The sequence below is a fragment of the Cimex lectularius genome, unplaced genomic scaffold (assembly GCF_000648675.2).
Source record: "Cimex lectularius strain Harlan isolate CLEC.00 unplaced genomic scaffold, Clec_2.1 scaffold155, whole genome shotgun sequence".
NCBI classification, from domain to species: domain Eukaryota; kingdom Metazoa; phylum Arthropoda; class Insecta; order Hemiptera; family Cimicidae; genus Cimex; species Cimex lectularius.
In genome coordinates, this window is record NW_019392710.1 from 866,988 (window position 1) to 894,724 (window position 27,737).

Genomic DNA, 27,737 nt, shown 5'->3' on the forward strand with positions numbered 1-27,737 from the left:
CTTAAGCTTTGTTTGTCAAAGCTTTGTTGTAATCAATTGAAATGTAATTAACAATCTAAAACAAAATTAAAACAAATTTTATCTGTCCCTTTCTCACTCTCTCTTTTTTTTTTTTTTAAAGTAATTTATATATTTTTTTAAACTTTTTAATCCAAGTCTCAATTATTGAATGTTAAAAAACATGGAACTTTGATTAGTTATAAAAATATATACAAATCAAGTAATATTACAAGTCGATATTTTTTGCCTGTCAATGTATTAGTATAAACATATACAGTAATTTTAATTTTCATAAAAATTTTAAAAAAATTACAACAGGAAAAGGAAATAAAAAAAATTTATTAACATTCATAAATCATTCACTTTTTTCTTCTTTTCTTAGTGACTTCATTAGGATTTCTCCTCATCCAAGACTTAAGTTCAACCTTCCTCTGAACCCCAAGGATAGCAGATTTAGAACTTATGTCTCTCATTAAGAACGGGGAAGAACATGCGATGTAATCATCTTTCAAAGGATTATTTTTTTGGCGAGCCATTTTTGATATTCTCTGTTGAGGCACCCTTTGATCTTCACTTAAAATTGGGTTGTTTGAGTGTTTACCACCATGAAATTTTGGAACTGGAAACTGAAATAACATTTGAACATATTATTTAAGATAATGGTTTGTTTAATCAAGGGCACTTACCTTTTTTCCTTTTGCAGTAAGAGGTCTACTGAAATTTATATGAATGTGCTCTTTTCCTTCTTCATCAACAGTTACTGCTACTCTCTTTAATGTTTTGTTTCCACAATTAGGGCAAAATAATTTTGTCATTATTGATGTTGTTTTAAAACAAGCGTAACATCTTAGAATGAAGGTTTTCACTTCCTTTATTATCAAGCCATCGAGTGTAACTAAGTTAAGGCCAATTTGTTTAAGAACATTCTGGAGAAGGGATAAAAACAACAATTAGTAACATTTATAAGTATCCTATGTAAGGTAGGGATGTTTTTAGCCCACTTCTACTCTTCATATTTTTTAATTAGACAATTTACATGTCTTTCAATCTGACTCATTTGACAACAGAAATAACAAGAACTGAAGACAAGATTATTTTCTTCTCATTGTACCAGTTACAATTCAGTAAGTTCCTATACAAAGGTATATTTTTTAAAGTTATAATTAGCAAATGAAAGTTTATGTAAAATAAAAAGAAATATATATGTACACAATTATAATTTCACAAATATTTACAAACTATAACAAAAGTTTTTTTTAAAATAAAAACTAAAACTGTTACTGGTTAGGCAAAATAAAACTTTTTGTAATTAAAATGGTGGAAAAAGTTAAGGTCCGGGACAAAAAATAGCCTACCCAATATTTTTTCTCTTATTCAATTTTAACCATTGATATAATTTTTTAAATTAATATGTAGTGTATTTTGAACCGATTTTCTCCATTAGGAATTGGAAAAAACTAATTTGTAAGAATTAATAAATAATACTTGATTTGGGTGAGACAAAAAGATAGCACAGTGAACAATAGTAATAAAATTCTTTATTAAAACACAATTAAAAAAACAAAATAAAATTAATATCCTGTATATGCACCACCTTTTTCTAACGCAGCAATCATATGATTTAAAAGCGAGTCAAAATGACGATGAATCATCTCTTGTGGAAGTTTGGCCCACTCCTCCTGAATTGTTTTCTTCAATTCTTCAACGCCCTGAAATTGTCGGCTACCGCTGTGAACACTCTTAGCAAGATGCCCCCATACATTTTCGATAATATTAAAACCCGGGGACCTAGCTGGCCAATCTATAATTCTGATCCTTTCTTTTCTAAAAAATTCTTTTGCAACTTTTGCCGTGTGAACTGGAGCATTATCTTGGTGAAAAATTACGTTCTCTTTAGGAACAAGTTCAAAATATTTTTTTAATTGCTTTTCTAACAAATTAGCATATTGTTGGCTGTTCATTCGAACAGAAATAAACACAATATCAGTTTTGTGATCATAGCCAATACCACCCCATATCATGACGCTGCCTCCTCCTATTTGCCTCTTGGAAAACACTTTCTCTTCTTTCCGTAGGTCATGGTAATAGTGAGGCCAGCCATCGGGACCGTCGAGATTGAATTTTTTTTCATCGGTGAACAGGACATCCTTCCATTCTTCTTTCCATTGCACATGTTCACGGGCAAACTCCTTTCTTCTTTCTTTATGAGCCATGCTTAGAGGTGGAATGCCTTTCATTTTCATTCTTTTGATGTGAGGAGCTGCACGAATGATCCTTTGGACGTTTTTCATATTCGTCACTACACCTGCTCTCGCAGCAATTTGACGGGCCGTTGAAGTTGAGTTGGATGCAACCCTTAAAATTGCCCTTTTTGCCGTGGTCTTCCAGGAAATTTCTTCGTCCCATAGATTTCTGGAGACTTCAAAAAATTTAAAATTACTTTCCTACTCCTACCGGTATTTTTTGAAATACTGGAAATACAAAATCCTCGATTTTTCATTTGCTGAATGATATTTTTTTTAGCAGGTGTTAATGGTTTTGCTCGTCTCATCGCACTAATATACATGAATGCAGAAATTGAACTGAATTAGCCTTGTTTACTCAGAGGGATTTGGTTTTGTTTGTAAATAAACAACAAGTGTGCTATCTTTTTGTCTCACCCTAATCATAATTCATTAATTCTTACAAAGTATTTTTTTTTCAGTTCCTAATGGAGAAAATCGGTTCAAAATAAATTTAAAAAATTATATCAATAAAATTTATTTTTTTTTTTGGGGGGGGGGGAGGGGGTTTACGCTGGCATATTACCCATGAAGTTTTCTATTTTCATTTTACTGTCGAGCGTGATCAGCCGACCAGGGCCAGGTCCCCACCGCGTGTCCGCACCACTCATTCAGCTCCATCATCTTCTCATCTTCTAAATTTTCATGCTTGAAGATAATCAAAAAGAAACGTTTATCGACTTTAGAAATCCATAGATTATGTTGAAAGCTGATGGATTGTTGCTTATTAGGACAGATTCTAAGTTTATTGGTTTTGAAATATTTGGGACGTTGCTCAAATTTTTTAGCAGTTTGTCTCTTTCATTTTCATATTCAGGACATTCAAAAATTATGTGGGAAGGATTTGAAGGGCAATCGCAAGTGGGACGGTTCGGAGACGATGCCAAACTGATTCTCTTCTTGTAGCTACCCCATAGACCATGATTTGTTTTCAGTCTAAAAATAGTAGAATAGAACTCCTTTGACATTCCTTCTGGGCTATCGCCTTCTGAAAACCATGGTTTTTTCTTGAGCTCAGGGAACAGTGACCTGTAATAATTTTGATGTGTTGTATTTTTCTTGCCACAGATTTCTACAAAACTTTTCCAAAAAGTTTTTCCCGTCATCTTTAGGAATTTTAATGTCAAGGGTTGGACCTGATGTTGCAGCCTCCTTTGCAAGTGCGTCCACCGTTTCATTTTGCCATAAGCCTGCATGCCCTTTCACCCAACACAATGCCACCCTTTTTCCATGATTTTTGTCTCAAGCATTTTCCTTCCATTCCCTAACCATCCCTAACCATATCAATGGTTAAAATTGATTAAGAGAAAAAATATTGGGTGGGCTATCTTTTTGTCCCAGACCGTAACAATAGTTTTTAATTTGAAGAATAATTGAAAAAAAAGAAAAAATTTAAATGTTTTAATAAGAAATGTCAATGATCAGACATCAGTATATTTTTGTAACCATGGTTCAGGACATACTGATTACATTTTATATTATGAATTCCCTAGCTGTAATGGTCATTTCTAAACTGAGTAAGTATTTAAGTCATTAACTAAGTAAAATAGGGATATTTAAGCAAACTTCGGAGAGGGTTAACCTATACATTGACAACTGGTTTCATTTTAGATACACTTACTTGCATAGCAAAATCTGTAGTAAGGCAAGCCACTTTTACTTTTTTATTCTCCACAACGTCTCCATTCATATCTTGCTTTGACGTGACAATATTAGCAGGTGTTATCCATCCAGCATCATCATCATCCAAAGCACATGGGTCATCTTGATCACAACCTTAGAACATACAATCACTGTACACAAACACTGTAATTATAGTAATAAAATAAAGAATAAAACTAATACCTGATTCCTCGTTATCTTGGCATGACAAATGTTTCAAACTTGTAAGAAGCTTACTGTCAATATCTGGTACCTCTTGTTCAGCATCATCAACATTTGTTAATTCAACAGATTGTTTTTCAATATCAGTGGAATTGTTATATTGTTCATTTTTGTTAGAGAACTCACATTCCTGTCAAATAAAACTACTTAAGTCTTACATAATAGAACAATAAGACTTGCATCATTAAAACCCTCACCTCATCACTTTCAGGAGAATAAAATCCAATGATGTCAGCTGCATTGGTCACACTATGACAAATAGGTTCAACAGATTTTTGGGCTATAGGCTCTGTTTTCAGATGGTTAATTCCAACAAACTGCTTTTCTAATTGGTAAGTCAATGCTAGCACATTAATGTCAGTTGCAGATAGTGCAGGGTAATCACCAGTTTTTTTTGAAAATTTGGTTACTAAAAATGTAAATTAAAGGACAAAATGTATTGAAGTAGCAAGTTTGGTTTTATTAGTTATTAATTTTTTAATTTAACATTAGGAATATTTATTTAGAAATCGTGAGATGCGGTCTGGTGTGTAGGTTTCAGAAAAACATTTTCTTTATCGTGCCAACGTTTCGATCTTTATTGAGATCATCTTCAGGGCTCAAAGTGTTTGTCTTCTGTGTAATTGTGTCGTTCTTGCGTGTCGTGTCAAGAGTGCCCCCAAAGAATGACACAACGAAAAAGCTACATCAACAGACAAATTTCAATTGACACTCCGGCCAAGATAGGATTTTTCATCATCCAATTGGCCATTATCGTCGCTGATCCTTCTGGCCTAAACATCCCCCCCCCAGCATGAAGACCCTAAGGGACTTCATAAATTGAAGACTTTTGTTAACTTCTAATACTACCTAAATACAAACATATTTACAGATTGACTAGGAAGGGGAAGGTTTGTCACACCCTCAGCACCGACCACTTTGGCCATCCCGCCCTAACAAGACAAAAATAAAAAGTACCTTCAATAAATTAAAAAACACCCCCACCAAACAACTATGTACGAAAAACTATATTACAAATCACAATAAAATACATAGCAAAGTTACTGATTGAGGAATGAGCAGAAATTGGCAAGTGGATTTATAAATTTATACACCCCCATAGCAGCTGAATGGTTGCTACCGAAACAATCCCACTTTTCCCCAGAAACACCTCCACCAACTATCTCTAATGACCACCAATTTTAAGGGAGGCCGAATTGGTTGATTAACGATCACAACTGATCCCACCTTCAACAAAGGAACAGTTTTGTGCCATGTTTTTTCCTAACTATAATTTGTGTAAGTATTTTTTCCCCATTGGTCCCCGAAGTATTGAACTAATCGATCCACCAACTCATACCTTGACAAATGATTAAGCATTACCTCCATCAAATCCTCTCTAGGGATGTATTTGAGAGAGGCCAATGTCAGAAAATGTGCCGGAGTGAGTACTAATGTTCTGTAGGATCCGAACTGAGAGGAGAACGTGACGTAGGTTTCAGAAAAAACATTTTCTTTACCGTCCAACGATTGAATATAAAAAATATTTTTTTACATTGTATAAATTCACTTTTTTCCACATCCTACATGTATTTGTTAAATTTAAACAATGTTTATAAATCCCAGGCCCTGAAGATGATCTCAATAAAGATCGAAACATTGGCACGATAAAGAAAATGTTTTTCTGAAACCTACGTCACACCAGACCGCATCTCACAATTTCCGAATTGTCACTGACTAACGGTCACTAATCATCACATCTTTGTACATTAAAATTTTTGACCCGTTAACCTTAAACAAATGCAACTCCATGGAGTTTAATTTTTGTTCCCATATTCCTCCAAAATGGGGAGCTCCTGGTTTCCTGATAGACAGTTAATGAAGAAAGCCATTACAGCTCCTTTTTTGGCACCCACAAAATGTATGCCCTAATCAGAGTACAAAAATTGACAGGGACCTTGCTTCGAAAGAAACCTACAAAAAAGAGTCGATAATCCCGATAAGTTCATATGGACAGCTTTTATAGATTAGCAAGAGACAAATATACACATTCAACAAGACTGGTTTATGTCTATGAGACATAAGAATACTTATCAGGCCAGCATAATCGACTCCACTTTGCAAAAATGATTTGGCCTGTCACTCTCGATACAAACGTGGATCACCTATTTGTAGAAGAAAAAAAAACCTTTGGGCACACCTGGAAACATGTGTTGCATGCCGTATTCTATTTAGGACAATTCAACAAGCCAAAAGGATCCAAAACATTTGACGAATAATGTACAATAATACAATAATGACAACCCTATGATAATAATCCATGAGCAGGATGACAAATGCTGACTCCATGGCAGATTTGACATTTTCCAAAACGATGATCTTAATTTTTTTTGACATGGCATTCTTCTTTAACGTTATTTGTAACGTTTATATACGTTTTTTAATTGAGGAAAAAAAATTAATTAAAAAAATATTTGAGAAAATTGCAAAAACAGACTGGAGGAATACCTTTGGTAGTCGTTGTATTTGAGATGAAAAACGAGCACTTAAACTGACTCTGACTAATAATAAAAAGATAAACGTTTATAAATTACCGAATGTCACGTTTTCCGGCTCGACTTCCTTGAGTTGCAAGTCAAAAGGAAAATCGACGATGTGTTTGAACTGCTTCGTGTTTTTGACCTCAGAAATCACTTCCTCGACCGTTATAACATTCTCGCAGATGTCCTATTCGAATAAAAAAATAAATAAATATTGCCATAAAATAAAATAGTTGACTATTAACAGCAGGTAATTTTGAATAGATTATTTCTAGGCTTACCTGGAACTGTGCATATTTAATAAAAGCACTCGTGTCCGCTACGAGATATTCTACTTTGGAAATCATATATAAAATATTAAATTCCCTTTTACTTCAGTAAAACAAAGTTGAAAGGGAAAAAAACGTGTTGCAATGTGAAAGGTTAAATAGCAATAAAATAACCTGAAAATCGAATACTTCAAGAAAGCGAACAGTGATGCCTTTAACTAGATTTACCGTTCAAGTAAAAAATAAAAAATAAACAATTGAAAGAAGCCTCACTAATTTTAAAACAAGATATTTTATTCAATTTTACGTGTATTTATCTACATTCATACGTAGATAGCATTCAATACATAATAATAATAATAATAGTAATAGAACCTGTTTTTTTTTTAAATTTTGAACAATTGAATAATTAACTAACAACAAATAGTTAATTTTATTGATGAGAATAAGTTTAAATATAATAATTAAACACATATTTTTGTAATTTATTAGAGTTAAATTTTCCAATGTGGGACTGAAATTGTTAAATGACCCCCATCTTAATGCAGGGAACGACTCAATTTTGATTTTTTAAAACAACTTTTAAAGTTTAAATTATTTACAAATTTATAACGACAGGAATTATATGTTATTCTATAACATTATGGCTGAACTAAAAATCTATTTCACCTTCCTATTGTTATATTAGATTATTATATATCGATTATTATTATAATATCGATTGATTCGATATTAGCCGTTGGCGAGAACGAGAAGTGGCTCATAAAGTCAGAACCAAAGTATTCGTACACTCCACTCAATTCGTTGTGCATTGTTTATCTTGTAATTAAATTTTATTTTTACGCAATGAACCGTACGATAAAAAAGATGTTCCAGAACGGATGTAACTAGACTATTAATTTGTGTTTCATTCTGGTGAAATTGAATTATAGAATGAAATTTAATTCTTTTTAGGTGATGTGTCTGCGAGCAAGGTGGGGAATTTTATCGAGGAACACCTCGACGATATCATGAAAGAAGGGCTGGAAGAGGAATCATTAGGCTTATTTGTAGATTTCTTCGTCTCACCGGATTCAAGTAAGAGAGTGAAGGTTCATCCTTTGACCCTAAAGAATTTTCAAAAACGTTTAGTTCTCCCTTTCTTCAAACACGGCTGTGTAGCAGGAAGTTTTAAAAAAATCACGCTATAAAACATTATTTGTTAACTATTGTGCTGTGACCCATTTCATTGCAATAAGTATGGCATTTTCTACATGTGTCACGGTCTGTTCTCGATTCAAAAAGACGGGCCCAACTCTGAATCCTTTTTATGAGAAACAGAGAGAATTTGGAAAAACGTAGCAAAATAATATTAACAAGGTTGCGAATAGGTCACACCCGTCTCACGCACATTCACCTGTTAGTGGGTAGAAGTCAAAAACGCCCACTCTGTGGAAACCTGGTAACGGTGAGACACCTATTAGAGGAATGTAATAAGTTAAGAGAGTACTGAAAACGTTGTGACCTACTATCTGGAAATAGTTCTTAAGCATAACAGTGTCTTCAAAGATAATCTTATTAGGTACTGAAAATTGATAAATGCGTATGGATACATATAACCAACCACACGTGGTATATCTCCATTTTGCAGTGTGAATGTATTTATTAGCGTGGGTGATGAGGTATGTCTGGGTGTGGCTGTGACTGAATAAAGAAAATGTTTCTTAAACTCAAAAAAAACCTCACACCAGACCGCATCTCACGATTTCCAAATAATCATTGACTAACGGTCACTTATCACCACATAACAGTGGTTTGTATTTTTATTGAATCGATGATGTTGCAAACTACCACCGTGGATTGTTTTTACAAATGTCAACGGAGATTGGCAGCAGGCCAGATCTCACGAACTCTGAATAGCCATTACTTGATGGTCATTAAATATTACACAATTCAAATAAATATCATTTGGCATTCAAGTCTCTGAGTTCCTGAACACCACTGGCTTATCAGCTCCCAAAACGAAAAGAAATTTGTTTCCCCGATTATGCCATGGCTCCTGCTTACTCCTAATATAAATCTTGGTCTAACAAGATTTACAAAAGAAAATGCTTACGTTTATTATTTAAAAAAAAAAGAGTTTTGAAGAATAAAAGATACCAACCTAAATTCAATATTTGCATTTGCAAACGATTCTCCTATCTCTGTTGATGTCAGAGTCAATTATTTATCAGGACAGAAAAATGATGTGAGAGATATTACTTGTTCTAAAAGATCATACAATTATCAGCAGTTAGCTTTTGGTGGATCCCAGGTCACTGTGGTATAAGGAGCAATTAGGAGGCTGATCAAGTAATGAAATATGCCGTGTTGAAGGGTACTTCTGTGCTGGAGGTGCCTTGCAAAGATTTTCCATTTTTCTAAACGGAAAAAAATTGGGATTTGTGGCAATTGGAGTGGCGAAACATCAAAACATACTCAGAGAAATTAGTATAAAACAGAGAGAGTAGGTCAATTATAGTCTTGCAAATAATGCGTCTGAAATTTTGAAATATTTCCCATCTAATATCAGAAAGCTGCTTGAATTCCTAGTTGAAACTGGGTTGATACATAAATTCTGCCAAATAAAGAGTAGGGTAATGAGACTGCTTTGAGTTTAGAATGGTGTGGTGGGGTGGGTATGCAGATGTGACCTCTGGATTAAGTTCGAACCCTGGAACTTGGGACCTTTTAAGTAATCTGCCACTAAACTCTGGTGTGGAGAAAAGTTTGTTTAGGTGTCTAGCCTTTAGTTGATCTGTAGATGTCTGGTTTGCTGTGGTGGCTTACCAGCCTCGATGTACCTGCCCCTCTTGACTTGTCTCTTTTTCTCATTGCCTCATAGAGCATCAAGACAGTTTTGACCCATTGTTTGTACGCCTTAAGAAAAAAAATATCATTCTATATTTATAAATAAACAAAATTTAGTCATATGAAAAAGGAATTATTGAACTGTAATTGTGGTGTTTGAAGGCTGCAACATAGTATCCAAATTGGCAATTCCAAGTTGATATTTCTCAGTTGTATTGGTGTGGCTGACATTTTTGCATAGTGTGGTGAAATTTAGTAAGTATTAAATGAAACGGTAGACATTGCGTTGCTGAAAATATTCAAAATGTTTATTTTCAAGTGTTGGGTGTCCAGCACATAATTACCGACCATTATCAAATTACCTGAGGAAATGTTTGAAGGCAAGTTTTGAAAACCCATGGAACATCCTTCAAGGATCTAACTCATTCACCAGAACTCAGGTCTTTCAAGTTTGTTCTGCAGGGCATATCAAGAAAAAATTTATATCATTCCCATAGCCTTTTTTTAATATAAGCCAATTGAAGAATGCTATACAAACAGATTTAGGATTACTGCGCTGTTGCATAAGGAGTCTTCCTTAACTTAATTTCTTGTAATAAATTAACCTTTTTGTTCTTCTTTTTTCATTTGATTTTTCATTTAGGAAAGCACCTATGAATATATATACATATTTTATTATTTATGTACCTAGCCTTTCTAATGGCAATGATGATTTGCCGTGTCAATGCTTTAACTGTTGCAGCCGCCAGCAACCCCTACACTTTTATTGTTTATTTGTGTTGCAAACCAGCGCAAGATTTTGTGTAATTAGATGATCTTTTCTTTTAGGTTTAACGAATCAACAGAGGCAATTAATTTTACATATTTTAGTTCCAAATACCATTATGTCAGCTGAAAACGTTGAAAAGTTGTTGTTTTGGCTATTCTCCAACACGATTACAAATCCTCCATCAGCAGCAATGCTAATAACGTGGTTAGAAAGTAAGTCATTTTCAATGGTAGTTATTTTCACCTAAATCCTTATTCAATATTGTTTCAGTTATGGTTCAGTTTGAATTAGTTGATCAAACACCTCTAAGGGAAATGTATGGATTTCTAATTAAAAACCTCAGAATAAGTGAACTTGTATGTACGGTTATTATAGTGTGTCATGTAATTATACAAAATGTTAATAATTCTGTTGAATGTCTATAGGTCAAACCATTGAGCAAACTTCTAATTGCTGTAACACATCCAAAACTGGTCACCAAAAGTAATGTTTTCCTTGTGTCTACATTTTACAATTCTGATATTAAAGAAGTTGGTAAACTTCTCGCTTTGTACCACTCATTGTGCCCCTCTTTAGTGCCAGTCAAACCAAAAGTAGTTAAATGTCCAAATTCAAAAGAGAAGAACTTGTCAATTTTTGAAGAATGTATTAAACGTGTCTGTCAAAAAAATGGTCACATTACGAGGAAATCAAAGGTATATAGTATGAAATTTTTTTTGTTGCAATCAGTGTAATTCAGCATTGTGTAAAATTGTAGGATACCCAATGTGTTCTTAATAGTCTACCGTTTCCTGAATACGATTTAATGGATAATGATAAAAGAAGTGACTTAAAAAAAATTTCAGATATTTCAAGGTTTTTTTTAATTTTAAACAAAAAAATAAATTACTGAATAATTCCTGTTTAGCATGTATGATCTAGGTTTGAAAATGAAGAGTGTTAAATTGCCGCATAACCTTATATCACTTCTCTCCTCAAAAGAAGGCTTAATGTATTTAGTAACGAATGGACCAAATACACAATTCCTCGTATCACTCTCATTATGTTTGCAAAACGAACCAAGTGAAAATTTACTGAAATCAATTGCTGAATTGCAAGAGCAATTAATGCATGGTCTACCGCAAGTCACTGACTATCTGTCTGACTTTCTCATTACCTGGGATGGTAACCACCTGGACCAGACAATTTACCGCCTAATCCCCTGGCTATACTTTGAAACTTTTCATGGTTAGTATTAAACACACACACGTATGTGTATATAAATTAACGTTTTTTCATGTATTTTCAGACTTAGAGAAGCTTGTTTTAACTCCATTGGCAAGAGTATATGTATCATCGAGTGCAGAGGTTAAAATACAAATTGTTGATGCTCTCACTCTTTTTATTATAAATATAGTGAGTTTGCTTTATGTGTACTAGTTTAAACTTTAATGTGATGAATGGTGCTGCAGATGTTCAAGTGTCACTCATCACTGGAAGGTCCTGGGAAAAAAAACCACTAGCACATTTAGTTGATATGACCTCAGTAGCAAACCCCTGTGTTCAGGCGCGTCTCCGTCACAGAAGTGCCTGATTTGCGATGTACCTCTATCTATAATCCCTATCTTCTGTAAGTCCACCAATCATAACACACTTCTCTCCTTTTTCCTCAAAAACCCATCCCTTCCAGCCTTTTTTGGCTCTCTTCTCCGCGAGCACACCTCCTATCGCCCTATCTCCCCAAAGTGTTGCGCCATAGTAATTCACCTTCGGGTAAGATCGCCGTTTCTTAAAGTTACCTCGCCACGCGAATCCCCATGGATTCCCCTTCAAATCGCCATACGATCTTCACCTCCTCGTGCGTCCCATCTCCCGACCGCATGGTCCCCAAACCTATCATCGCCATTTTCCCTTAATATCTCATCTTCCTTTTTCCATCTATCATTATAATCCCATGAACGAATCATCCATCAGTACCCCCTGAAGACGCCATCATCTCACTGGCTACTACCTGGATTGCATCGTCTCATTGTCATCACCACTGGATTTCATCATCCATCATCATCAACGATGCTGCAGGAACCAGGTCGGTGCACTGGCCTAGTCACCGCTGAACAACGCACGATATTGCATTCAGGAGACATTCACAGCTTTCCGGTCTCCATCGACTTCAGAGGGATTCATCGCCTTTAGACCATCATCGCCTTCAGATCTCCAATACGATCATCGGCCATCTTGTAAGCTATAGAAATTTCATTAAACAGTGAGTCTTCAATTACTCCTTTCGTTCATTATTTATTCCTTCATTTAATTCTTCCTAAGCTAACATCTCCATTCCCGTTGGTGCCGAATCTTATTAATTTCAACTCCTATCTCCGGCAGTGTTCATCGGCACCATTTTGTATCTGGCTGCTGGCGAACACCCTGGTTAAGAAAACAACAACATACAATTCAATTCAGGAGGGGAGAGAAAAAGTGTTCTTTATTGATTTTATATTAGTTTTATTTTTTCACACTCCTCTTCCCCCAGTAATACTACAAAATACTCTGGCCAATATGAAAGAACATAAGGCCATTTAAAGTCCTATCAACTCCTGGGGTTTGTTTTAATTTTTAAAGGGGGGTTCACAACAGCTCAGGTCATACCAAGTGGGTGTTAGTGTTGTTGACAAAAAGCCCATTTTTAAGTATGTCAGGTTTCAATGCTGGACTCGAACATTTAACTTACAGTGATGAGTGCTGTGTCATGTTTTCATTGTTAAAACTGATGTATTTTCTTAAAATTGATTTTTTTTCTTTTCAGGTTTCAGTTATTATAGAAAGATATACTAAAGGATTATCCTCTCCTGGTCTTAAAAATGCAAAATGGTTATCAAATCCAACTGATACTGTTATATCTCTTTGTAAAGTTATGCATAAACTACTTAATGTTGGGGTCTGCCTTGAAGGAATGGATTGCACATTATTGATCAACAAGTGCCTTGAAGTCTATCTTAAACTTGCAGATCTTCAAGTTGATTTTGCCCTTATCTTTCTTAGTGTTGTTCCACCGGTAGTTGTTTATGGGGCCCTATTTTCTTTGAACCATTTGACACTGTCACAACTGTGTTCTCTGATTACTAAGTGATTATTTTATTGAATGGATTCAGTTTAAGCCTAAATTATGAGTTTTAAAATATAAAAAAAAAAAATACAAATTTAATTATTTTCAGGTATAAACAAAATGTAATACCACGTTTAACCTCAATTGGAGTGATTTCTCAGTTCCAGCATGAAGTCGAATGCATAGAGAGTTATGCAGCAAATATATTCTCCTATTTATGGAGAGGAGAGGTAATACAAGTGATCTAAATAATTTATGTCAGTTTTGTGTGTGTGTGTGTGTGTGTGTGTAATTTTTTTTTGCAATAAAGGAAGGGGAAGATATAATGAGCCGGGTGGAATTTTCGGCATTGGATAGTCAAACAGCAGTGAAAATCACAATTGGAAAAAGACACTTGGGTATTTATCCTTTTGTCAACCAGTTGGCTTCTCTATTGGAGAAAAACCCGGATGACTTATCCAGGGATGTATGTATAATAATGGTTGTGCACAGTGTCTTTTTAAGTAATAATATTTTTTACTTTTTAGGATTTACTTGCAATATATACTAGCCATGCTAGAGAAATTTCTGAATTTTTGAAGTGCCAAGCATCCTACGAGTCTGAGCTATCTATTGTCTGAAACTAACAATAATTTAGACGAAGAAGAAAGAATTCATATCAACTTAATTACTGAATCAATTCCCATAATGTAACTGCAACAAATTCAAAAAGAAACTGAACATGATAAAACATCTTATATTCTTAAAAATGTATAAAAATATAATAAAATAATAATAATATATTGGAATGTTATTTTGTATTGTAAAAATGGTTGGCCGAAAATAAAAACAGGTAGATAACAGTTAATGATGGTATCTTGTATAAAGATAATAGTATTTTGGTTCCTTGTAAAATGAAAAAATACTTATTAAATAAAATTCATGCAAGTCATATGGGTCTTAAGCATGCTAAAGCATAATCCAGGGGAGTATTGTTTTGGTCAAAGAAGTCTAGTAGTATTAAAAATTTAATTGAAAATTATGGCTTGTGTATCATATATTCTCGACAAATTAATGAACCATTACATTGAATCCTCGTGCTCCATTACATTGGGAAAAAGTTGGAGCCTTTTTTAATTTTATTTTGATGGTCAAAATATTTAGTTATGATGTATACTATTCTAAATTTATAGAAATCATTTAATATGTCCAAATGCTTTATTTTTTATAAATAACTTAAAATGTATATTTAGTAGATAAGGCATTCTAGATACACTTGTCACAAATTCTAATCTATGGGACTCAAAATATTTCATTTGCTGTCGATTGGCTTTTTTACTCACTGCCTGTCATCTCAGTATCACATGAGAAGTAATGAACAATCAAAAAGCAGTGTTAAACTATGACAAAAGTTAAGTGAAAAGATTCAGGGACCGGTGTCCATTTAGCACTTCTTCGCTATAGGAATCCACCAAAATATATTGATTCCTAGCAAAACTTTCAAATGTTTTCTTCCGATATCCCAAAAACTATTAAAACTGAAGACAGTTAACACAGAACATCATAAAAGGGCATTCATAAATTTATTTTATTTTAATGAGGGTTCGTAATAGTGAGGTTACATCAACCCTCAGGGTGCTGGTGTTTTTGAAAAAAAAAAGGCCATTTGTAATTATGTCGGGTTCGAATGCAGGGTCGCTGGATTCGAACCCGGGACCTTTACCTTACAGTGATGAGTGCCGTGTCAACGCCTAAACCGTTGTGGCCACCGACCCCTAACATGGCTGTTATAATTTATGTTTTGGCAAGCTTTCGGTGTATTTATTTCACCTTCCACAAGGCAATTAATCTAAATTAATTTTTGTTGAAATATATGGTAATATTGTTCTTTTTTACCAATTGTAAAATACTGATAAAGGCCAAAGGAATATGGCGAAAGCTTGGCAAACTTATCACAGTTATCTTTCGATAGCCACATCCCTGATCTACTTAGAACTAATACAATAATTAAGCACAAGAGTATATATATTCTTTAACTACAGAACATTAACCTCACATTAAAACGCCTAAACCGTTGAGGCTACTGTCGTCCCCTATTATTAAAAAAAAAAAATTTGGCAACCTGCAATTGTTGACAAAATTTTGAATAGAAGAATCTATGATTATTCAGAGATCGTGAGATGCGGTCTGGTGATGTAGGTTTTAGAAAACATTTTCTTTATTGTGCCAATGTTTCAATCTTTATTGAGTTCATCTTCAAGGCTCAAAGTGTTTGTTTTCGTGTCATTCTTGTGCGTCGTGTTGAGAGTGCTTTTATTGATTCAATCAAGCTTTAGTGGTTTTTCAGTTATCTCAGTGAATACAATTTCTCAGCTATCTGCCGCTGAATGCTATATTTCTGCCTACAGTGAAGTTAGTTCATCAAATGAACAGATGTACAAAATAAATTAAACAGATTGTTTTTACAACATATTAATCCTTCAAAGTGACAGTTAAATACACTCCCTTTATCTCTTCTTTGGTTTATTGTATGTACGCAATAAATTATTAATTTTTTCACTCTATTGAACAACAGTTCAGTAACCAAAGAGCAGTGATGGTAAAATGTCATCCAGTATGAACATGGCATAAAGCCGGTTGGTACTACCAGGCAATTGCCTACTTTTTGAAGTTTTGTCCGTTTCTCTGTACATATTTGTTTTGTCGTAATCGTTGTTTTTCCTTAGTAATTATGCTAGGGCAGTTTGTTTTTGGTGGCTTTTTTTCATAATAAAATATTTGTGTGCCCATACGTTTTTGGGGTTCTGTATGTATGTACTAATATTTTCTGGGAACAATGTAGCTATAAATTACAAATAAATTTCTTTGAAATGGAAATGAATTACACGGTATTTGAATCCGGATACTCAGTAGCGTGTGTTAAGGTTAACTGTATAAGAGATATTTATATGCTATACAGTACGCAAAATCTGAAATCCAGAACGTAGTCCTACTGTCCTAGGTTATCATGGGTTATCATCGCCTTTTATCAATGATTGTGAGACATACAAAAGTTACAAAATCGATTTTAAGCAACTTCCCCTCACAACATTAAATTAAAAAAAAAACTCTGGGTAATTGCAGTGTTGTTAAGATAAAGCCACATGTGTACTTACAAATAGTTATGCAGAGCAATATGTGAAATAAAATCGAAATTTTTATTTATCATACTTTTTGTATGATGAAGGCCGATATGCGCGTAGAGAATCGATGTCGTCCTGTTTCGATTGCAGAAATATATCAAGATTGTATGTGAAAAGAGGTTGACGTTGATCTGTAAGTCATTCTTGAAGGGGGACAGACGGGACGTTTACATAATTCAAGAGTTGGTTTGCTATTGTTTGACAGGAACGGGACGGGACCGGTGAAAAGGGACTGCCGAGAAGGCGACACCATGCCCATTTATGACTTTTTCAGAAAGGTGGTGGGCTTGCCAGCGCAGATACCGAGGTAAACACTTATTTGTCCGAATCTACGCAATGTTCCATTGTAAACTCTGCAGCTTTCTTCGGGTGCCAATTGACACGGTGGAGATGTTCAGGCTTTGGACATCCACCTCCCTCAATATTTATGAGCTGTGGTGTACAAATGACATTGACATTTGTCAACAGGTTAACTTCTACAATTTGTCTCACACCGTGAAGTAGTTTCATAACAATAAAATTTTAATTGCTTATACAATTATTTGGGGTTGCCTAAACTGACATTTTTTTTATAAATGTCAAATGAATTAACGAAACGATTTTAAATTGAGCTATCTTAGGTCTACGGTGATGAACGTAACTTCAGACGAGATCAAACTGTTTTGACTCGTGAAACTAACATCATTTTTCCTTAACATTCGAATTAATATACCCGACTTATTGAAATAAAAAGTTTGTGTTGCAGACATGGTATCGATTTATTTCCATAAGTTGAGTATACCAATTTTAATGTTAACAGCCTTAACATCATGATTAAATGTCAATGTAATGATAGATGTGTGAAGAGAGATGATGAGACTGTCGTGTAACATTAACTTCTTTATCTAGAACACATTGTAAGTAAAAGCTTACCCGGTGGCTACAGACATGTAGTGTTCGCCAAATGCCAGTTGCTGCCGAATGTTTGCCAAGTCTCAAGATGCTCGTCTTGGCATTTGCCAAATAGTGCACCTATGTATGTACACCACCCAGTTTGTGTGGAAACAGCAAATATTTGCCAAGTGCTGTCCGAGACGTCAACTTACAACCAATCGTGATGGACAACAGTAAAACTGTCATTGTTACAGCTATGGTTCATCTTACTTTTGATCCATTCCCATTGAAAACCTCGTTCTGATTTTTGTAATTTGAAAGAAAAGCGAGTGGAGAAAACGAGTGGCAGACAACATGAAAGAGAAGCGTTCTAAATTATTGGTACTGATGGCATACTGTGCCCGGGGGATAAATAGACTGGGGGGATTATCAGTAGAAGAATAACCATCTACTCGGACAATTAGGCGGCACTGAAGTCAATTGCTGCATCGTCAGTAAAGTCCAGAGTCTTTTGGGACAGCATTAGAGCCCTGTCAGACATTGGAGAAAATAACAAAATTACTCTTGCCTGAGTGCCAGGGCAGAGGGGCAATGAAGAGGCCGATAAATTGGCCAAGTGTTCAATGAGGACACCTATTGGCCGTGAACCCTTTTGTGGCTCACCAAACTGCCAATAATGCGGATCTATTAGACGATGGATTAATAATAAAAGCTCAATGGGAATGTAGCCCTGGACAGAGGCATGCGAAAAAATTTATCAAAGGACCATCGCAGAAACTAACAGCAGAACTACTAAATCTAGGATGTGCTAGGACTAGAATAATAGTTGAACTGCTCTTTGGACTCTGCAGACTCCGGTGGCATATGTATAGACTTAGAGTGGCAGAAACAAACCTGTGTAGATATTGGCAAGAAAAAAAAGCGGAACACGTCCTCTGTTGGTGTGAAGGCCTATGTAGGCTGAGATTCCTAATTCTGGGAGAGGAAAAGCCAGGGCCTGAAGGATACACACGGGAGCCCTTGAAAAAGCTTCTAGTAAAAAGGGCCTGGTAAAAAGCCTCAAGCTTAACGAGGAGCTCTAGATAAAAAAATGGAGATGCATAATAGACCAATACTGGTCAAGGTGCACAGGCCGTAAAGAGGCCGACTCCTATAATATAATATAATCTTAGTACAGATTGAGGAACTCCAATTCAGTTATGTTGGACCAATCCATTTGTAACCGACGGCTAATGCTGTGATGTTCATTAATACATCTATAGTAGTTATGAGTCGTTTATTGTTAAAAAATCTTATTCTTGATTGATGATTACAGTTGATATACATACAGTCAGTTCTCGAATATGGGGATGATTTTTACAATTAGCCAAGCAAAGGCGAGCACCAAATATTGTTGCTCGGTTATTCCTCACTAGTCAGAATTCGGCAAATCTTTGCTCATCATTAGCATGTCTGGAGCCACCTTAATATTAGTTCAAATATCAATGCTAAGTAAAGGGCCCACACGTTAAAGCTTTTATAGCTGATGTTACATTGTAAAACATTGCCAGGTTTCTGAAAAAATGGTAGTTGGTAGGTGAGAGGCCCGGAGAGTAGGGAGGGTGAGGCTCATAACCAAGATCACACCAAGATGTCACATGAGACATGAGGCCAAGCATTGTCATTTAACAGAATCGGCCTTTTCTTTTCCGATTGACTAAACATTGCTTCAATAATTTGCATTTCTTTAAATACATTTCGGCTTGATTGTTCACCAGGATTTAAGAAACTGTGGTAAATCATCCCAAATGAAGCCCACCAAAGAGACGCCATCACCTTTTTTTGATGAGTGGGGCTTTGGAAAATGTGGCACTGCTTCTCCTTTGTCGAGCCATTGTCCCGAACATCTGCTGTTTTAGTAGAGAATCCACTTTTCATCACAAGTAACAGTTTTATCTAGAAAAGGTTTGTTTCTGTTTTGGCAAAGAATTGTTGTGCAAACTTCATAATGATGCTTTTTTGGCGGTTGCCTGCATCAGGAACCCAACTTTCTGTTGAGCTTTTTCACTTTTCCAATTGCCTTAAAGTGGCCAGGGACGTTTGATTTGTTAACTGAACAATTCTCTGCAAGTTCTCGAATCGAAGCTCTCATAACATCATCATCTATGGAAGAAATCTATCCACTACCTGCTTTGTCTTCAAGGCATCTCCCTCTCGAAATTTTTAAACCTTCTCTGAATGGTGCTCTCACTCACACTGCCATCGCCCCAGACTTCATTAATGCTTCTGGTCATTTGGGCACTGTCCCGACCGAGTTTAAACTAGTAAAACGAAATAACGCATAAATCACATGAATCTTAATAAAGACTGAATTATTTCCAAGCAGCAAAATGCTAGGTAAACAAACATTTTTGTTTGGAAGAGGATTAAAAAGTGTTGACATTCGTACAAAATTATAATCCATCAAATGTAAACAGTTTGATATATAGAGGGGTAATTGCAAGAAAATTTCTCTTGACGTTTCATCATTATTCACCAACATTCCAATAGACATTACACTGAACATTATTTAAGATAATGGCCTAAAATAACACCACAAACAAGCTTTGTTATTAAAAAATTAATTAATTAATTTTTAAAAACGTTCATAACAATGGTTCAACACTTCTGCATTAACAGATACTTTACGTACATAAAGATATGCAAACTTATCCTATCAAAATCAAACATATATAAACAAAAGACATTAATTTCTCACTAACACTATCAACATGACACACAACAGTGACACATCTACACAGAAAACACACTTTGAGTGAGTACAAATACTTTGGTTAAACCTAAATTTCTATATTGAGTACATCATTATATCAATTCATTTGTATAATTTAAACAATGTTTCTAAATCCCAGGACCTGAAGATGATCTGAATAAAGATAGAAACTGGCACAATAAAGAAAATGTTTTTCTAAAATTAAATCACACCAGACCGCAACTTATGAACTCTGAATAATCATTACTTAACGGTCACTAAATAATACACGCTAAGTTCATTAATAAAGCAAATGCAGATAAAATCAAATATCCTCAATAAATTATTGGTGATACATGTTTGTTTTATGGCCTAATAATACCAACTTGTTCAAAATGTTTACTTTACTGTAAACCTATTTAATTTATAAAACATGTTTATTTTTAAAATATCCAGCAGTTTAGTGTATGTACACCAGCTATTTATTGATTGCAGAGATCGGCAAGATGGAATAAAACCTGGCTTTAAAAATCCCATTTGGGGAGAGGATGATGATGACGATGATGATGAATTGGATGAAGATTTCAGGTAGGTGCATTTAATGAAGTAGTAGCATAAAGTTGATTAATCGTTACAATATTGCAAATCTCCTTATTTTACGTACTGGGTTTAATTCTAAGCCTTGATCTAGGGATTGTTAGCAAGAATTGTATTATTAACTGTTGTGGTGAGCTCTGTGGGGTCCTTGATTATTTCCAATCATCCTACTCTGTCTGTTCCCCTGGTTTTGTCAAATATATTATTTGTGGTTTGGTCTTTGTGTGTCAATAATATTTGGTCAATAAAAACTTTTATAGTTTCTTTATAAAATGTAAAAAGAGCCGTTTGGCCTTTTCTTTCTTCTTTGGTGTATTTGTTTTCTCATTGAGTAAGATTTTGGTTCTTTACATGAGTGCAAATTAAATAAACATATAATAATTTAGTTAAACCAAATATTTATATAAAAAAATAAAAATCTTCTGGTTGTTAATTGTGCCTTTCAGTTTGTATTCTTTTTATGTATGATATTTTTTAATGAGTAAATACAGTAAAATCTCCATATTTCATAAGAAAATGGTGGTCCATTGAAAAAATCTCATTAAATTGTTTAAAACCAATGCATTTCAGTCCTCATAGTGTAACGTATTTTTTTCCGCCTTCAAGATGGACAGAACATTTTACAATTTGTACTTTAGCATCAAAATTCCGATTAAACATAAGGGTGGTCCAAGCTCCATTTACATAGACCAGAAGGGTCCATTGTGACCAGTGGTGGGTGTTTCCAAGATTTCGTTTGTAACACCCGATGCTACCAACTCAAAGCTAATTGCTTACTGCAATGAATGTTGCTGATAAAGCGTGGACAAAGGCAATGACAACCACAATAAAAAATTGCTTCAGAACTTGCGGTTTCCTAAATATCGGCCATGGACCTGGAAAATGAAATCCAAGCTTCCATTGAATGGCACTCTTGTCACAATGAAGAAAAACCTGTCACTTTTCAGTTCATTAATTTTGATGGTGATGTTGCAGTTACTGGAATGCTTAATGACATTGAAATTTTAACCGAAACAGACGATGCGGATGGTGAAGAAGACGAAAAACCAGAAGAAGTTTCGAGTATCAGTCTGAAAGAAGTCATTTTTTAGCGGAATCAAATGTGGATGAAAATATGAAAATGTGTTTGGGGCAGTTCAACTATTGAATTAGTATGGACAGCACATGTTTCAAATTAATTAATTGTTTAAGCAAACAAAAATTTTTTTTTAAAGATAGTTCCTACTCACAGTAAGAACAACACACTCACTCCACCATTCATCATTTATATTGATCTATCTTTTCAAAAATATATATGCTTATGTAAATAACATATATGTACATACAAAAAACTTTTCTTACATACATACAATACACTTATAAAATTAAAACTTTCCATATAACATTTTTACCCTTGATATGTCATATTCTTGATGTAGTGAACATGACGATATATTGCACTATCCATCATCCCTTTGAATATATGATATATCGGGATTTAACTGTATATGATTTTCAGTTTTTGGTCGTCATGGAGCAATTTGTTTGAATTGTTGAGGATTCACGGTAATTCTGGTTGAGGTGTATTTCATATTTGGATTTTATGTTACTGTCTCTCAATGATTTTTGTCTTTTTGTGTCAATTTGTTTCTATTAGTTACATGTCACTTTGGTCTGCCTATTCTCACTGATTTTTATTGGTTCAAATTCGTACTAAAGTTCTAATTTTTGAACGAGAGACGTTGAAATGGCCAACACTTGGGAACTTGAGTCAACCAGGACTTGAACAGGATGAAAAATTCTCTGAGTACTGAATGAGACCCCCTCTCTACCTAACAGAATATGGGAACTTTCCGAAACACACAAAGCTTGAAGATTGGTGTCACTTGTCAGAACCGGAGTCATTCTTGACCTTGGAGAAAAGGAAGTTTTGTCATTAGGAGAAATAAAATTACAGGAATGTAACAAGGTATGGTATGATGCCTTACAGTTTTACACAGTACAGTCATGAGAATGATTGTAAGTGATTAATAAACATCACTTCAGGCAAGCTCTAGTCTGAAATCTTTGAGAAGTGTCTCCAGCAAAAAAAAAAAAAAAAAAATTGATATATAAATAATTTGCTAAGGCATTGAAAGAAGATAATTGCAAGGGAGAAAAGTTTATAAGTATGATTAATGCACAAAGAGGCTAATGGTAGTTGATTTTGGTAAAGTTCCCAAAGGGCTTAGATGCTTGCTCTTACTGGTCATCATAGAGAATGAAATTTGATACAACTGCCCTGTCTTCATCTAGCGAATTTGTAAACAATTACTGAAATTTCTGTGTAAGGGGGTAACAATTTATTATGCACAACAGAATCAAAAAGTGATAATAAACTCGGTCAATTTTCTATTTTTCCACAAAATTTAGATACATCTATTTTCACCAAATAATTGGGGTAAACAAACTTTGAGTTGAATAAAACGGATCATATTTGATCTTATAGCAAAAAATAATTCATCAAAGGATTGTTGAACAATGTTTAAGAGTAGTCCAATCTTGGGATGAGAGAAGTCACTATTAAATATTTTATCCAGACTACTTTGGTCTGTTTTTTCATACAAAAATTAACTTACAACTTAAAGAATTAACTTTTGTTTCATTTATTTTTTTAAATATGCCAGTGGGAGACTTACACTAGGGATAGCATGACAGAAGGCTTTCTGAAACTGGGTATGAAACCTAAAAGGGTTCACTCAGCTTTGGGTGCTAATTAAAAAGACATTGGAATGCACTTGTATTTGAAAACTAGTGTATTTATCTATTAGCACAACTTAATTATAAGAAAAAATATGGTGAAATGAAATTTAAAAAAACACTGGCAAGTTGATAGATTTTCTTTTCTTTAATTAATATATTTAATTTTATTGCAATTTTTCCTTATGTAATATTAACGTTTAATAATTTCCAGAGGTTTCAGTGCTTCCAGTCCGTTTCATTTCAGTGTGTTCACTGGGGATTTCTTTGATATGCATAAATATTTTGAGCAACAGATGGATGACATGCTAAAAATATTTGGAGACTTTGGATTTGGAGGTATATGAATATGAAATTGAATGAATGAATGAATAAATGAACACACACACACACACACACAAATCACAATTATAAGGGGTAAATTAACTTTTTATAGTATAATAAATCCTAATTTAAATAAGAAACTTTGGTTTCATAGACTAGCCTGGACAAAAAGAGACTCTTAAATGAAAATTAGGCTTAGGTCCGGTCATGACATTTATGGATTGTAGCTACATAAAATAAAGGACTAATTTAGATGAAATATTCAGGGTGTAGTATACTGTGCCCTTTAAGAGCTATTGTATCTCCCGTTCTCTGCCTAAAGCACATCGGTGAGTCTATTTCATCAAGAAACTTGATTAATAGGCCCAGTTTCAGTGGTTGAAGCTCTTCTATGGTCACATTATACATCCCAAAACAGTTCCTCCTGCGGGCAAGTGAAGCACCGCAGTTTGTTAGATGTGTTGGTTCTCCTCTGCCTTTTTTCAGAATCTGCATGTGCCGTCTTGGACTGTTCCAATCTTCTTTAAGTGTCCATTTGGCTTGCAGTGACCTGTTAAATATCCTATTAGGATTCGCAATTTGTTCCTGCTTACTTTGACACATCCTGTAAATGCTTTTCTTTTGGATGTGAGTGAATTCCATTGTTCCTTCATTTTCTTTTTGTCCTTCTGTCTGAGATACTCATTAATAGTGTGGGTTCCTATGCCACAGAAGGGTTCAGGTCCTGTCAGCGGTGTGGCAGCTCCTTGCCTTGCAAGGTTGTCCGTTTTCTCATTTCCTTCTACTCCCATTTGTCCTGGGCCCAGCAGAGGCTGACTTTGTTCTGCGTACCTAATACGTTTAGTTTGGTTTTGCAGTTCAGCACCATCCTTGAACTAATGATATTTGAGCTTAGTGCTTTGATAGCTGCTTGGCTATCTGACATGATCGATGTTCTTATTTTTGTACCCTTTGCTCAGGTTGAGTGGAGTACATCTCTAGATTGCGTGAATCTCAGCTTGGAATATACTGGTGTATTTTCCCATGGGTTCTGAGTACTGAATACTCCTGCTCCTGTGACTTCTTGTATTCTCGAGCTGTTGGAAAGTAGTGCTTAAAGGGCATCTCCAAACTTTGAAGGTGTTCGCATATTTCAGCAATCGACGTGCGGTTTGCAAGCTCCAGTTGGATTTCTTTTAAAAAATCATGTAACACATGAAAACACTCCACCAAAGCTGGATTTTTCTTTAGCAGGCGCAAACTTTGATATCAGCATCGAAAGTTTTGATACTCTTCCCTTGCAAAGAAAGACTCGTCTCATTCATTTTCATGAAAATGTCTGATAAATATGACAGTATATATTACCATTTCTTGTCATTGAAAACCATTGGCCAATTTAACATTGTGGTCCACCAGCAGAAATAAGACTTCAGAATGGACAGACTGGAGAAGCAGGGAATGTTGAAGGCTTCCCATATCGTCACGTAGTATTGTGAAAAGTCTTGACCAACTCGTACTATTATTAGGCGTACATAATATGTTTAATTTGGTTTTGCAGTTCAGCACCAACATTGAACTAATGATATTTGAGCTTAGTGCTTTGATGGCTGCTTGGCTAAGGACTAATTTTGTGAAACATGCCATGCAGTTCAAGATATGGAACATACTATTATGAATTGTAATAGAAATTTGGAAGAGAGAAGGACTTGGTTTGACAGAGTAAATTCAATGAAAGCCATTGCAAAACCAATAAGCTAACAAATCCTTAATTTTCCAAAAAGATGACCAAAATATACCGACTTCATAGAATTTATTCATAGCTGTAGGATAAAAACTTTAGTCCAAGAATTAGTGATAATATTAGCAGTTTATTATTTAATTTAATTTAATTATTTATGTATTCATGTGTTATTTATTTATTTTTTTACTGCGTTACTTTGCTTAATTAACTCGAATGTTGGATGTGTGAATGTGAGTCTATTGAATTGGAAAATGTGCAAATAATTCTACGGCTAATTGGAAACACAATATCAAAAAAGGTAAATTGAAATAAAGGTATTTTATTAGATTTGGAGAATAAAGGGGACAGACATTTTCCTGATGATTATGCACCAGCCAATAAGGAGGAAAACTCAATTCGATCTCAGTTTGTGAAGCCATCTTTTGAAAGACAATTGAACAGGAAATCGCAAAAAATTGATTCTGATTTGGATGGGTTTGTATTAAATAAACTAATACATATAAACCAATTTAATTAACTCACAATAAAAGGAAACTAACTTTAGATTTCAATTACCACAGAAACTTTGATTCGAGTGTTTTTGATTTGATTCCTGACGCAAATAAACATGACGTTATCCCGTTCAACAGACATTTAAATCCTACGCATTTTTTTGGCCAAAGTGTAATTTCACGCTCAGTCACAAGACCTAATGGGGTAAATTAATTGTTTTTTTTTTTTCTGCAAGTTATCAGATAGTTTGAAAAAAATATTTTTTTTTAGACTTTAGAACATTTTAAAACTATAAAGAAAAGTGATGGTAGTGAAGAGGTGACAGTTACAAGGCAGATTGGAGATAAGAAACACACAGTCATCACTGTCACAAGTAGAGAAGGTTTGGTCGAGAAGAAAGAGGAATTTGTTAACATGGATAAAGGTATTTTTAGTATTAAAGTAAAACTGTAATAAAAAATTTATTTTGTTTTTCTTCTTAGAGAGTATTGGTGAATTTGAGGCTCAGTGGGGAAGTAATGGCATAAATACAAACTTTCGTCCAGCTGATGAAGGGCAGAGCAGACATTGGCCTATTTTTTCCATCTTTAAAAACATGTATTTCAAATAAAACGTTATAACTGACCATTATATCTCTGTGTTGTCTTTTTCTCTTTGAAATATATTGTACATATAGAAAAATACATAGTTTTTAATTATTGGGACCTAGTTTTTAATTTGTATGACCTTTAATTTAGTTCAAATTCTCTTTAGTATTTTTTTTAGAAATAAATGAAAATAAGATGTCTACTTCAGTGATTCAGCGAAGAATGATGAGTAAGCCTATATTTTATATTTAAGTGGAATATTTTTATATTTAAGTGCTGCTAGTTCTAATTGCGTGTCAATGTGACATGTCTCTAGAACAGGGCTTCCCAAACTTTTTAGCCAGAGGACCCATTTCACAAAATAAAATCCAGCGTCTAGTGGTCATACTTGACCATATTAATTATTCTTTTTATATGTCTTGGCTGAGATAAAAAAGTTTAGCATCACAAGTGGGATTCGAAACTTCGGCTAATAAGCTGCTACTTTAACCACTTGAGCTATTGTGACTTCGATCCACTTGGACGTCGACTCCTCATCTCAACCTACAACCTGTCAAATTTTCTTTCTTTTTGCCATTCTCCAGCCAAAGGTTGTGGGTTCGAATCCCGCTCATGACACTAACTTTTTCATTTCGACCAAGAACCAAGTTAAAAATTTATATACAAAATTTGTAACAAACATTGAACAGAATGGAATCAATAGTTAGGTAAAACTCGAGCCAGTTTCAAAAGTAATACTTTCAAAATGTCTGATTAATGAATTAATAGGAAGAATATGGTTGTTTTAATCTGCACAATTTGAATATGTTGGTTTTAATTTTTGGTAGCTGGAGACAAATGACCAGTTCAGCATCTAGTCAGTTTTTGTATTCAGTTGGTGGCTGTATAGATAGAAAATGC

General features: G+C 34.5%; 3 protein-coding genes across 3 annotated transcripts; 2 read left to right on the plus strand and 1 right to left on the minus strand.

The window, feature by feature from the left end:
• Positions 1-320: 320 nt before the first annotated feature.
• LOC106668845 (RNA-binding protein NOB1) lies at positions 321-7,138 on the minus strand. Its single transcript, XM_014397984.2, has 7 exons — positions 6,967-7,138; positions 6,740-6,872; positions 4,364-4,575; positions 4,128-4,296; positions 3,904-4,058; positions 687-926; positions 321-626 (listed from the first exon to the last, which is right to left on the minus strand). The coding sequence occupies exons 1-7, from the start codon at positions 7,030-7,032 to the stop codon at positions 360-362; spliced, it is 1,242 nt and encodes a 413-aa protein (XP_014253470.1). The 5' UTR covers positions 7,033-7,138; the 3' UTR covers positions 321-359.
• A 549-nt stretch (positions 7,139-7,687) lies between these two features.
• LOC106668769 (centromere protein I-like) lies at positions 7,688-14,391 on the plus strand. Its single transcript, XM_014397832.2, has 12 exons — positions 7,688-7,837; positions 7,909-8,031; positions 10,612-10,764; positions 10,823-10,908; positions 10,978-11,247; positions 11,310-11,407; positions 11,460-11,779; positions 11,841-11,947; positions 13,335-13,654; positions 13,744-13,864; positions 13,945-14,100; positions 14,162-14,391. Exons 1-12 carry the CDS (start codon positions 7,801-7,803, stop codon positions 14,252-14,254), a joined length of 1,884 nt encoding a protein of 627 aa, XP_014253318.1. The 5' UTR covers positions 7,688-7,800; the 3' UTR covers positions 14,255-14,391.
• Positions 14,392-16,737: 2,346 nt separating this feature from the next.
• Positions 16,738-26,954, plus strand: LOC106668770. The gene is made up of 8 exons (XM_014397834.2): positions 16,738-16,928; positions 17,001-17,102; positions 20,895-20,987; positions 23,929-24,053; positions 26,085-26,232; positions 26,319-26,454; positions 26,521-26,674; positions 26,733-26,954. Exons 2-8 carry the CDS (start codon positions 17,047-17,049, stop codon positions 26,858-26,860), a joined length of 840 nt encoding a protein of 279 aa, XP_014253320.1. The 5' UTR covers positions 16,738-16,928; positions 17,001-17,046; the 3' UTR covers positions 26,861-26,954.
• The last annotated feature ends 783 nt before the right edge of the window (positions 26,955-27,737 follow it).